The sequence below is a fragment of the Bufo gargarizans genome, chromosome 9 (genome assembly GCF_014858855.1).
Source record: "Bufo gargarizans isolate SCDJY-AF-19 chromosome 9, ASM1485885v1, whole genome shotgun sequence".
Classification (NCBI taxonomy): Eukaryota; Metazoa; Chordata; class Amphibia; order Anura; family Bufonidae; genus Bufo; species Bufo gargarizans.
In genome coordinates, this window is record NC_058088.1 from 174257577 (window position 1) to 174271924 (window position 14348).

General features: G+C 45.7%; 1 protein-coding gene across 1 annotated transcript; it reads left to right on the forward strand.

Moving 5' to 3' along the window:
- Positions 1-646: 646 nt before the first annotated feature.
- Positions 647-14296, forward strand: SLC31A2 (solute carrier family 31 member 2). The gene is made up of 4 exons (XM_044306078.1): positions 647-755; positions 6273-6339; positions 12298-12553; positions 12648-14296. Exons 1-4 carry the CDS (start codon positions 750-752, stop codon positions 12832-12834), a joined length of 516 nt encoding a protein of 171 aa, XP_044162013.1. The 5' UTR covers positions 647-749; the 3' UTR covers positions 12835-14296.
- The last annotated feature ends 52 nt before the right edge of the window (positions 14297-14348 follow it).

Genomic DNA, 14348 nt, shown 5'->3' on the forward strand with positions numbered 1-14348 from the left:
AAACTGGCTATGGGTAACACTGGGTATGACTGTACTTGTTTGCACTTAAATTATCTGTAATAAAAAAAAACTGTTACAAAGATTGTTTTCCTCTTTGTGTATGTTTAGGTGAACCGGGGAAGGGGGCACAAGATTAGCTCGCACAGGGCGCCTGAACACCTAAGGCCAGCCCTGTGCGGATGCAATGCGTTTTGTTCTCACTGATGGTTGCTAGGAGATGTTGTTTGTAAATCTTCCGTTTTCTATAACACGCGTGTGAAAAACGCATCAAAACGCATTGCACCCGCTCGGAAAAAACACTAAACTCAATCACAGACAAAACTGACTGAACTTGCTTGTAAAATCGTGCGAGTTTTACTGAACGCTTACTGACACAATCTCTTCCTGTGAAAAGGGGAGTCATGTGACCACTGTACCATGTGACCACTGACAGACTCCCCAGAATCTGCAGTGTAAACCCCTGTAAGCGCACCCTCCACCCCATGAACCCCACTGCCCCCTCATATATGAGCTCCCATGAAGCTGTGTGTACTCCAGGACGGCACCACAGCCTCTCACAGAGGCACACACGGCCCCTCCTCCTTCCACAAGCCCCTGCAGGACGTGTTTGCCAGCACTTCCTACGTTTGGTCATGTGACTATGAAGGATCATGTGACTAGTGACGTCACCAACCTTCTTCTAACAACTCCATTCTAGCAGCTACTCTGGTTGTCGGTGCTGTAGACTGGTAGCGCGGAGAGCCGTTGCCATGCAGGTAAGTGCCCCGCTCCTGCCCGCCCTCAGTGTGACAGCGCTGCCAGCCGTAAACTGCTGAGTGGACGGAACCTGTGAACTACAATTCCCAGCATGACTTGCGGGTGTGGTACAGCCCCTAATTCCATCCCCAAAGGGGGAACTGTTTACCCCTTCACTACTGTAGCTTTAAAAAAATTTGAGCAGGCTCGTTCATACCCTTCAGGTTCTGCCATTACTTTCACAAAAACCAAAAAAAATTACATATGGAATTGTATGAGTTGTCGTCCAAAATGGTAACGAGTAGGTGGGCATTACTCACAGCGACCAATCACAGCACTGCTTTCATTTTGACTTGACAGCCTGAGCAATAAGAGCTGCGCTGTGATTGGTCGCTGTTTCATTAGAGGTTATAGCCAGGTGTGGGTTTATACACAGAACCATTTATACCATTTCTCTTTGTAGGCTTTACTCAGACAGTGTGATAAATGAGATTTAAAGGGGCTCTCCCCCTTTTTTCTCCCCAAAACAGTAACTCACCGGCCTAGCCTGTAATTTTTTTCTATCGCCAATGAAAATTGCCTGTATTTTCCTATAAGGACTGTTATTAATGATCACTTCCATTGTGGAGCGCTCATTAGTACAGCCCCCTCCCCCCCCCTTGTGTTAAGAAGGGAAAAAAAAAAACTCCTCCATTTGATGGTGCTGCTGACTGGAGGACAGGACCTGCGGGACGTCATCACATTGGAGCGCAGGTCCTGTCCTGCACATCCCATCAGCAGTACCGTCAAATGCAGGAGTTTTTTTTGTTGCACAGAGAAGGGGGCACTAATGGGGGCATTGGTATTACTTGGGGCATTGCTATCACTGGGAGGGCACTAATGGGGGCATTGTGCCCCCATTAGTGCCCCCCAATATTAGTAATGCCCTCATTAGTGCCCCCAGTAATAATGCCCTTATTGGTTCCTCCAGTAATAGTAATGCCCCCATTAGTGCCCCCCAGTAATAGCAATAGGGGCGCACCTTTAAAGGATATAGACACCTTTTCTAAAAAATAATATATATATATTTTTTTTACACAAATTACCGGTAAGTGTCGGTCCAAGTTTTGGCAGCAACTGGCTGTCCTTAACCACTTCCTGACCGCCCATAGGATATAAACGTCCTATGGGTGGTTGTTCTAAAACATCCATTCAGAGATGGCAGCTGCACGGCGGGCACCCCAGGGAGAAGGCAGGGGCAGTTCCCAGGTTATCACTGCCTTCTAGATCGCTGTATACACAGCGCTCAGCGCTTCCTGTCCCAGCCCGGTGGTCATGTAACCGCCGGGGGAGTGCAGGAGCTGTCGGATCTTTCACAGACCTCGATCAGCCCTGCACTGAGACTGTACAGTGTTGTTTTCTGCTGTACAGCCTCTCTGGGGGGTGTATTTCCCCTGTAACTGGGGCTACTATGTCAGAAATCAAAGGTGGGGGAAAAAAAGTGAGGTTAAATGTCCCCAAGAAGTCTTGTATTACCTTATGGGGGATGCAGAGTGAAAAAAATTAATAAATAAAGTAACATGTAAAAAAAAAACAAAAAAAAAAACAATTAAGTAATAAAAAAACACCGTAATAAAAATTCAATAAAAACTGTGCCAATTTTTTTTTTGTCACCCAACATCACATAAAGTGCAACACCAAGCGATAAAAAAGGTGTATGCCCCCCAAAATAGGGCTAATCAAGCAATCACCTCATCCCGCAAAAAATGAGACCCTAACTAAGACAATCGGTCAAAAATTAAAAAAGCTATGGCTCTCAGACTATGGAGACACTAAAACATCATTTTTTTTGTTTCAAAAATCCTATTATTGTGTAAAACTTAAATAAATAAGAAAAAGTATACATATTCGGCATTGCCGCTTCCGTAACAGCCTGCTCTAAAAAATATCACATTACTTAACCCCTCAGGTGAACGCTGTAAAAAATGGCAGTTTTGGCACTGTTTTTATTTTTTACAACATTCATCTGACAGGGTAGGTCATGTGCTATTTTTTTATAGAGCAGGTTGTTACGGAGGCAATGATATCAAATATGTCTACTGTCTGGTTGTTTGTTTCAGTTTTACATAATGAAGCATTTTTGAAAAAAAAAATAGTTTTTGTGTCTCCATTTTCTGAACACCATATTTTTTTAATTTTTCTGCCAATCGTCTTGTGCAGGGGCTTGTTTTTTGGCAGGATAAGTTTATGTTTTATTGGTACCATTTTTGGGTACATATGATTTTTTTGATCCTTCATTATTACACTTTATGGGACAAGGTGACAACCAAAAATTGGTTGTTTTAGCACAATTTGTATTTGTTTATTTTTGGTTACCTTGCCTCATAAAAAAAAAAAACTTTATAGAGCAATTAAAAATCATATGTACCCTAAGGGCACTTTCACACTAGCGTTTTTCTTTTCCGGCGCTGAGTTCCGTCACAGGGGCTCTATACCGGAAAAGAACTGATCAGGCATATCCCCATGCCTTCTGAATGGAGAGTAATCCATTCAGTTTGCATCAGGATGTCTTCAGTTCAGTCGTTTTTGACTGATCAGGCAAAAGAGAAAACTGTAGCATGCTACGGTTTTATCTCCGGCGAAAAAAACGGAAGACTTGCCTGAATGCCGGATCCGGCATTTTTTTCCATAGGAATGTATTGGTGCCGGATCCGGCGTTCAGAATAACGGAGGCTGCCAAAGAGAAAACTGCCTTCATCACGCCTGAGGGGCTGTATCAGTATAAGGTCTTACCCTTTGGTCTGCATGGCGCCCCCGCCACCTTTCAATGTCTAATGGACATTGTGCTTCGTCCACATCGTCGGTACGCTTCGGCTTACCTGGACGATATTGTCATCCACAGTACCGACTGGGAAAGTCACCTACCCAAAGTGCAGGCTGTAGTGGACTCCCTTCGCAAAGCTGGCCTAACCGCTAACCCAAAAATGTGCGATAGGGTTAGAAGAGACTAAGTACCTGGGGTATGTCATTGGGCACGGAGTCATCAAACCCCAAGTGAACAAAATTCAGGCGATACGGAATTGGCCCCGACCTGCCACCTCTAGGCAAATAAAGTCATTCCTGGGAATGGTGGGCTATTACATGAGGTTTGTTCCCCATTTTGCTACTCTAGCCGCGCCCTTGACAGGACTCTTGAAGGGATGAAAATCAGTGATGGTTCACTGGGATTATCGGGCAGAAGAGGCTTTTGCCACTTTAAAGTCGGCCCTGTGCGGGTCCCCGGTTTTGGTGATGCCCAACTTCAAGAGGGAGTTTGTGCCTCCGAAGTAGGCCTCGGTGCTGTACTGTCTCAGGAAGTCAACGAGGAGGAGCATCCCATTGTCTTCCTAAGCCACAAGCTCACCCCAGCCGAAACCAGGTACAGTATAGTGGAGAGAGAGTGCCTGGCTATCAAGTGGGCCCTCGAGTCTCTCCGCTACTATTTGTTGGGGAGAAAGTTTCGCTTGGGGACCGATCACTCCCCTCTCAAGTGGGAGAACCAGGCCAAGGACAGAAATGCCCGGGTTGAGAGCCGCACAAGTACTGTACTGCGCCCGCTTACCCTATCTACCAGAGCAAAACCCTACAGTACTTATATTTTATACAGAGAGACAAGAGGCAGTACTATCTGTACCTACATTATATACAGGGAGGCAGTACTATCTGTACCAGCATTATATACAGGGAGGCAGTACTATCTGTACCTACATTATAAACGGAAAGACAGGAGGCAGTACTATCTGTACCTACATTATATACAGGGAGAACTGGGGGGCATTACTATACGTACCAGCATTATATACAGGGAGAGATAGGAGGCAGTACTATCCCTACCAGCATTATATACAGGGAGAGACAGGGAGGCAGTACCATCTGTACCTACAATATATACAAGGAGGCAGTATATCATTGTACTGTACTTGTACTGCTTAGGTTCTACTTACCTCTCGGTCACCCCAGGTCACTGTAGGTACATAAAGTCACATTTTCTTTGTTGTTCCCAGTTTATGTGGGTGATGTGTGAACACGCTCTATAGCTGCTGTGTATAATATTAAACTTTTTTACGAGCCGGTTGAAAGGTTTATACAATGCTGAGTGTGGAAGATTACTAGAAAGAAAGTGTAAAAATCCCCTCATAGCAGCCAAAACAGAATCCTCCAAGAGGAAGAGGCTGTTTGAGGTTCCTGACCCTCAGGGGTTGCACAGATTGGTTGGGATGCTTTACACCAGGGGTGCACAACCTTTTCTGGTTGGGGGCCACATTGTCAGCCTGAACTAATTCCAAGGGCCGAAAGTAAAACTTAAAGGGGTATTACCAACTGAAATACTGTATTTCTGGCATATGGAACATACAGTATATACTATAAATGTCTAGTTACCGTTCTAGGACTCCCATCTAATAGAAGAATACATGAAAGATACATGTAAGAAGCCATAAGACATAAACCTACATGTCATTTTTACCAGATGTTTGGGGGCCACACAGAATGGTATCGAGGGCCGCATGTGGCCCCCGGGCCGCAGGTTGTGCACCCCTGCTTTACACGCACCTCGGGGTGGAGGATGGACTACGTCTCTATACATGGTCCTCTTCAGTAAGAAAGTGACAATTTACTAAGTACCAATCTGGCTGCACTTAGGGTTGTCAAGTTTGCAAAAATAGAACAGAAAAAAATATTAAAGGGATAGTCCAAATAAAGAGTGATGGCACATTGCTAGGATATGTGATCACTTTGTGGTTAGTGGAGTCCGACCATCAAGTGAATCCTGAGGGGTCCTGTGCTGGATTAATGCTGCGTCCCCTTCATGTGCAGCCCTGTCTCCATTCACAGCGGGTAATCAAATAAATATTAATGTGCACCCCCTAATAATTGACTATAAAGGAGCTAAAGCTACAGGGAGGGCCACATAGCGTCCAGACAAATAGTATTAAATAGGAGCCCATCAAGTGAAGTGAGTCCCTGGTGGTCTAGGGTAGTGAAATGGATTCTTGGTGCAGGGCAGTGGAAGGGTCAATACTGTGTACCTGATGTCCAGCGGTTACTACCCTATCTTCAAAGTGTGGGGTCTTTGGGGCTTTTTTTTTTTCTGTGTTCTGTGTGAACTATTAGCTTTAGAGTTGCTGGGTGGTGGACTTGCGTTTTGAGGATTGTTTCGGTGCACAGCAGGGAGGTAATAGAGAGAACTGTGCAGCTGTAACTGTATGACTGCACAGTTCTCTTTATGATCAGGCCGAGCTATTGAGGATTGTTTCATTGAGAGAACTATAAGACTCCTATTCTTGCCGTAGCTTTGTGCTGTATTTTATTTTATTAGTCCATACACAGTGGATATTTTCTGCTGCTGGGCAGTGGAGGTTTATGAATCCCTATTCTCATGTGTTCTACTGGGCTTGGTTAGAAAACGTGGCGCAATGCTGTCCTCTTCCTAGTCTGATTACAGTGCATGAGCTTCTATGCATCGGTCGCTCTCCCTCAGCATTCACGTATTCACACCATTTCTCATTTTCCTTCCTCAGATGCATTTCGTTTTCTCGGACAATGTGACCCTGTTGTTTGAATTCTGGACGGTGCAGACCCTGGCAGGTAGGGGTTGGCATGTGCCATGTATATGTTTTGATAGAAGATTATTAGCTACGCCCCGGGTCCTCCTGAGTAAGTCATTGCTGCTCATTTACGAAGTGTACAGGGTTTTACCAGGTACACGCACACACTAGGGCAGGGGTCAGCAACCCCCGGCACGCCACCTGCTGTCAAACTACAACCTCCAGCATGCTCCATTCACTGATGAGAACAGCCAAGCAGGTGTGCATGCTGGGAATTGTAGTTCCTCCACGGCAGGCGTACCAGAGGTTGTTGAAGCCTCCCGTGTCACCTCTAGCATCCTGTATAACGTATGCTATATTTTTATTTTTTGCACTGGAGCTCTGTATGTTGTAAAGTGTAGCCTGCTGCATTTTCCTATACAGTTGAAAGAAAAAGGTACTGAGGAGTGCCACCCAGGCTGAGGCCAAAAAGTTAATGGAGCCCTATGGATATGTTTAAAGGGGTTGTCTTGGATTTTAATATTGATGTTCCATTTTCAGGACTCCCGATCAACTGTTAAAGAGGCTATGGGGAACGGGCCTCCACACGGCTTACCAAGCACAGCGCCCTACATTGTCTAGTGGCTGTGCTAGGTATTGCAGCCAATTCACTTGAATGGGATTGAGCTGCAAATAGGCCAAAAGACCAATGAATGTGACTGCCTCTTCAAACAGCTGATTAGCGGGGGTGCCCGGAGTTGGACCTCCTCCGATCAGATATTGATGACCTATAGTGAGGATAGGCCATCAATATCAAAATCTTGGACAACCCCTTAAACGTATATATGCTAATCACAGGGCTTTAACGCTGTGTGCACAGGATTTCTTTTTTTCTAGCATTGCCTCTGAGGCTGTTCTCAAGGGCTGATCATCTGCAATGATTGGGGTGGACTCCCCCATATTCTCCACTCTCCCTGTATTCTATGGAGTGGCCACTGTCATACACTTCTGGTTGTGGCTCATCTCCCAGAAGGACGTTATCTGCCGGGGGAGAGTCGGGAGCTCCCCACACACATTGGAGTGTCGGCTGTATCCGTGTTATCAGTGGGTTCGACGGGCATTATATGGGGGCATTCAAAGGGCTTGTGCCACAAAAATTATTATATCTTTTTTAAACCAATACCTGGATCTGAATTGCATGTAATTAAAAATTTGAGCAATTTTATAAAATGTATATGTTTAGAGCCACCTTTTTGTTTTTTCCCTTATTTCTTGTCCACCTCACTGAGGTGGTCGCACATACTCAGTTTAAATCTTTAACTGTCACTTTCTTTTAGAAAAGGTGGCAGTTACAGGGAAAGAGCTACGGCAGAAAGAACACACCCCCTGAGCTGTGAGAGGAAGAGAGCTTCAGCAAATAGGACAAGCCCTCTGAGCTGTGATAGGGAGAGAGCTGCAGCAAAGAGGACAAGCCCTCTGAGCTGTGAGAGGAAGAGAGCTTCAGCAAATAGGACAAGCCCTCTGAGCTGTGATGGGGAGAGAGCTGCAGCAAAAAGGACAAGCCCTCTGAGCTGTGATAGGGAGAGAGCTTCAGCAAATAGGACAAGTCCTCTGAGCTGTGATAGGGAGAGAGCTGCAGCAGAAAGGACACGCCCTCTGAGCTGTGAGAGGAAGAGAGCTTCAGCAAATAGGACAAGCCCTCTGAGCTGTGATGGGGAGAGAGCTGCAGCAAAAAGGACAAGCCCTCTGAGCTGTGATAGGGAGAGAGCTGCAGCAAATAGGACAAGTCCTCTGAGCTGTGATAGGGAGAGAGCTGCAGCAGAAAGGACAAGCCCTCTGAGCTGTGAGAGGAAGAGAGCTGCAGCAAATAGGACAAGCCCTCTGAGCTGTGATGGGGAGAGAGCTGCAGCAGAGAGGACAAGCCCTCTGAGCTGTGATAGGGAGAGAGCTGCAGCAAATAGGACAAGCCCTCTGAGCTGTGATAGGGAGAGAGCTGCAGCAGAAAGAACACACCATCTGACAGGGCTCCAGATGGTGACCAAAATGGTTGCCAATGCGACTTAGAATTTACAAATGGCGACAAGACTTTTTAGTCTTGTCGCCATTTGCGACTAGACCCGCCACCGCAGCTCTGCAGTTTAATAAAGCGGCGGGGCAGCGGAGGTGATAGTTCTCTGCCCCACCGCCGATGTTCTTCTCAGCAGCGCCTGAGCAGCGACTATTTGATTCCGGCACCCGCCTCCTTTATTTGTATTAACAGGTCAGTTATCTTCATTGGTGGCGCAGTGGCCATAGCCCCTCCCCTCTTCCTACGGTCTCTCTTCTTATTGGCAGTGGCGTCGGCAGCACAGGGGGAGGGAGACTCCTTCTCCACTGCGCTGCTGAGAAGAACATCGGCGGTGCGCCCCCCCAACACCCCAGTATAATAAACATTGGTGGCGCAGTGCCAATGAGGGTTAAAAGATAATAATAAATGTACTCACCTCCTCCAATTGATCGCGTAGCTGCCCGTCTCCTGTTCTTTCTTCAGGACCTGTCAAAGGACCTGTGGTGATGTCACTGAGCTCATCACATGGTCCATTGGATCATGTGATGAGCGCAGTGACGTCACCACAGGTCCTTTTCCTCACAGATGAAGACAGAAGAAAAGCTGGGCTGCGCGAACAAGTGGATTAAGGAGAGTTAAATTATTATTTTTTTATTTTTTTTAACCCCTCCAGCCCTATTTTACTAGGCATTCTGTATTAAGAATGCTATTATTTTCCCTTATAAGTCCCTTAAAAATTACATCTACACAACACCTAACCCAAACTGGGTACCACAGTCAGTTTTTTATCACGCGCGTGCAAAACACATTGCACCCGCGCAATAAAAACTGAACAACTGAACGCAATCGCATTCAAAACTGACTGCAATTGTGTACCTACCCACGCGGGTTTGCCACAATGCACCCGGGACGCATCCAAGCCAAAATGTGACGCCCGTGTGAAAGAGGCCTAAGGCTACTTTCACACTTACGGCAGTGTGATCCGGTGGGCAGTTCCTTCATCGGAACTGCCTGCTGGATCCGCCGATCTGGATGTGAAACATTTGTGAGACGCATCTGGATGCGGATCCATCTCACAAATGCATTGCAAGAACGGATCCGTCTCTCCACTTGTCATGCAGACAGACGGGATCCGTCTTGTATCTTTTTACCCATTTTTACCGGTCTGCGCATGCGCAGACCGGAAGGACGGATCCGGCTTTCTGGTATTTTGAATGCCAGATCCGGCACTAATACATTCCTATGGGGAAAAATGCCGGATCAGTCATTCAGGCAAGTCTTCAGTTTTTTCGCCGGAGATAAAACCGTAGCATGCAAAATGACTGAACTAATACATCCTGAACGGATTACTCTCCATTCAGAATGCATGGCGATATGCCTGATCAGTTCTTTTCCGGTATAGAGCCCCTAGGACGGAACTCTATGCCGGAAAAGAAAAACTCTGTGTGAAAGTACCCTAAAATATTAAGTTTAAATCCTCCCTTTCCCAATATAAAATATATAAACAATAAATAAATAAACATATTACATAGCGCTGCGTCCGAAAAGTCCAAACTATTAAATTATTAAAAAATATCTCCTATGCGGTGAGCGCCGTAACAGAAATAAATAAATAAAAACCATGCGATTAGTCATTTTTTAGTCACCTTGTCACCCCAACAAATAGGATAGGACTGTTCTATTATGGGCTGAACGTTTCATAAAATGCGAAATGAACGCGGCTTTTTGCGTGGTATTGAGTATCGCAATACTTCTTTATGGTGATAAAAGCGAATCAAAATTTGGGTATCGAAACAACCCTACGCCGATCTGATTAGGTTTCGATTTGGCGACTAAAAATGTAATTTGGCTCCTAAATTTTTCAGTTCAGGAGCCAATGGCTACTAGGTATTATTTTTTGTCTGGAGCACTGTCTGAGCTGTGATGGGGAGAGAGCTGCAGAAAAAAGGACAAGCCTTCTAAGCTGTGATAGGGAAAAAGCTGCAGCAGAGAGGACAAGCCCTCTGAGCTGTGATAGGGAAAAAGCTGCAGCAGAGAGGACAAGCCCTCTGAGCTGTGATAGGGAGAGAGCTGCAGCAGAGAGGACAAGCCCTCTGAGCTGTGATAGGGAGAGAGCTGCAGCAGAGAGGACAAGCCCTCTGAGCTGTGATAGGGAGAGAGCTGCAGCAGAAACAACAATACCCTTGAGCTGTGATAGGAAGAGCTGCAGCAGAAAGGACACGCCTTATGACCTGTGATAAGGAGAGAGCTGCAGCAGAAAGAAGCCCTCTGAGCTGTGATAGGCGGAGAGCTGCAGCAGAAAGGACACGACCCCTGAGCTGCCAGCCTGAAATAAATCTAGCAGAACAGTTGGAGCAATGAATGGGGAGATATTTGGATCCATGTGAGGTACAGGGCTGGTTCTAGCTTTGCCTGGACCGTTGTGTTCTGGATTTCTGGACTGTCAATAGTCTGTTGCCTCATACACGGACATGACTGATAGTGACTCATTGATGGGTGATGAGTACTGGAGACGCAGAACGCTTCTGTTGAATACTTCTGCAAATCCACTGCAGACGTCTCAGCTGTCGCTCAGGGCTGCAGTCTTATGATTTCATGAATCACTTTCTTTTCTCTTCTGTGAATTTCTACTTTTCATATGAAATTGTATTATTCTCTGTTGTTTTAATGTGCACTTGGCAGCTGAAGGCATCTGTGTTGGTCCCATGTTCCTATGTGCCTGCATTTCTGCGACAAATGATGTTTTAATATATGCAAATGAGCCTCTAGGAGCAACGGGGGCGTTGTCATTACACCTAGAGGCTCTGCACACTCTGCAACTGCCGCGCCCTCTGCACTTTGATTTACAGTGACAGGCATAATGACGTTTTCACTGCCTGGCCCTGTCAATCAAAGTTTAGAGGGTGCGGCGGTTGCAGAGAGAGCAGAGTCTCTAGGTGTAATGGTAACGCCCCCGTTGCTCCTAGAGGCTCATTTGCATATATTAAAACATCTTTTCTCAGCAATGCGGACACATATGACCATGGGACCAACACAGATGCCTTCAGCTGCCAAGCGCACATGTAACAGGTCAGCCAGTGTCATAGGTACAAAACTGCTGACAGATGGATGACCTTTAGGCCTCTTTCACACGAACTATACGGATTAGGTCCAGATGTGTTCAGGGTGCGTTCAGTGAAACTCGCACCATTTTGCAAGCAAGTTCAGTCAGTTTTGTCTGTGATTGCATTCAGTTTTTTACGCTTGTGTACAATGCGTTTTTCGCGCGCGTGATAAAAAAACGGAAGGTTTACAAACAACAACTCTTAGCAACCATCATTGAAAAACGCATTTCATCCGCACTTGCTTCCGCAGAGGAAAAAACACATGAATATAGAACATGCTGCATTTTTCACGCAACGCAAAACTGATGCATGAAAAAAACTGTCATGTACACAGACCCATTGAAATTAATGGGTCCGGATTCAATGTGGGTGCTATGCGTTCACGCCATGCATTTCACCCGCGCGGAAAACTCGCTTGTGTGAAAGGGGCCTTAAAGTGAATCTTCCATTTTTCACCATGTTGCAGGTAGATCTAAAATTTTGTGCTAATAGAGTTTCAAATAAAAGATAATGTGTTGTGTGCCTGCTGCCACCACTACTGAAACCTGTTATCACTGATGTATGCAGTAAGCTCCCTCTAGTGGTGGCTGCGGGTAGCAAACATGTTACACTTCATAACTAATAGATATTCTGAAAATCAATAATAAAAAAACACTTCTAAATTTATGTTAAGAAATGAATGAATTTAAAAAACTGTATTCAGGGTTGGACACACTCTTTACACTAACCTGTCTCAAACCTGACCGGGTTAAAATGCTGGCGGCCACAGGGACTCATCATTACCCATAAAATGTGTCCTAGACTTGCAATTTTTTTTCAAAATCTTGAAGCGCGTTTTACAGTGTTATATCTTCTTTTCTCCCTCCAGGTCTTATACTCTCATTCGTGGTCGTCCTGTTCCTCACCATTATCTATGAACTTTCCAAGGTATGGAAATCCAACCTTCTCAGCAGGGTTCTCCAGACGCTACCGTTGACACCAGATTCAGATTTTTGCCCCCCACTCATCTCAGACTCAGAGGCTAACTTGCCAGCGGCTTCTGACTCCTTGATCCCCCCTGATCCCTCGTCTTCTGGGGAGGACTCTGTTCCTCCTGTGCAGTTCTCTACCTCTTCTAACTGTCGGTAAGAGCCTGTGGGCCTGGACCCTATAGAAATGTTTGTCCTGTCACATTCTGTGTAGCATGCCACCCGCACTCACTGCTCTTTCTGCACACAGGTGGTGGCTCCTGCACTCTTCTGTTGCCCTCCTGCACTCCGCCCAGGTCTCTCTTGGATACTTGTTGATGTTGTGTGTCATGTCCTACAATGCCACCATCTTCATAGCTGTGGTTCTTGGCTCCGGTCTTGGATACTACGTGGCGTTCCCTCTTCTTGCTAAATACCCAAAGCCTCACATTTTATAGAGGACTTCCCAGCGTCATGAGCCCTGCTGAATGGGGTATGTCTTCCAAACATGGCTACAGAAGCTGTTATGGACAATTACTTCTCCATATACTGTACCTAAAGTGGCACATGTTGGTCACAGCTTTTATACATGTTCTTGAGCTACAATTTCCGTCACACACACTCCTGCACTGCCAGATAATCCACCACTCCTTGGCGGTAACCAGTATAACCAGTTAAATGTTTTACCTGTACACTTCTAACTACTGGGGTAGGATACCTCAGGTGTGGTGGCCTTCCATATTTCAAGTGTACTGGTTGCCTCATAAAAACAAGTAGTTTTACTTGGCTATGTTCCTTATATACTTCCATATGTGGTGCAAGGATCACCTATAGAAAATAATTTGTGCCAGATAATTTTTTTACTGAGCTGCTTTGACACTTGCACACTGGAGATCCATTTCCAAAAATGGGAAGAGGAAAAATGTCCCAAACCCTTTGCAAGACGATCCTGTTGCTGCTAGTGAAAAAGCATCCTAAGGGCTCATGCACACACCATACGGCACTTAGGGTTCACCCTAACATGGCAGCACAGAGGTACAGTGTGGGCCCGTAGACTTACTGCTCCGTGCAAAAGCCGTAAAGCTGCATCTTCACTTGGGTTCAGGGTTTTCATTCTCTCGTCAATCCTTAAAGGGTTATTCCAACTTTAGGCAACTTTTTATTTTGGGCTAGTACTGCGCTGTACCTATTGGACGGGGTCACGTGTGCCACTGCAGCCAATCACTGTGCCTAGTGGTGACATGTCCCCAACCAGCACGCCACTTGGGGACAGCACCGCAGGGGCCAGTACTTGGCTGCAGAGGTGCACACGACCCTCTCTGGATGTGTACATGCAAGGGTATGGAAAAGAGGAGCCTCTGTGCTGGAAGACAGGTGAGTGTATTCCTTTCTTTAGGCATAGAAAGTAAATATTGCCTAAACGTGGAATACCCCTTTAATTAAATAATTTGGAATGGAGCCCAGAGGAACTTTTTGGGAATGTCCTTTAGTTGGGTTGCTTTCCCATTTTTGCACACCATTGCAATCAATATTTTTGTGCCAATGCATCTAAAGTGAAAAATAAAGCAACTTTGCAATAGGCCTAAACTTCCTATTCTGTGTATACAGCTCCCGTGCAAACCTATGTGTCTCCATGTTAACTCTGTGCAGTCATGCTTTCCTCCATCAGTCCCCTTCCTTTATAGTTACCTACTTGAATGCTTGTTAGCATAGAGTTGGGCTCAGATGGAAGAAAGTATGGCTGCAGAATGACTACATAGGGTTTGTCGGGTGTTTGTTACCATGGAGAGGTTTACACCTAAAATAAAAAAATGTATGAAAAGATTGTGAAGTAAGGGTACTTTCACACATGCGTTGCTGGATTCTGCAATCTGTATGCAAACAGATCACATTTGTAGATAGATCCGGATGCGGATCAGTCTCACAAATGCATTGCAATACTGGATCTGTCTCTCCAGTTGTCATCCGGCAA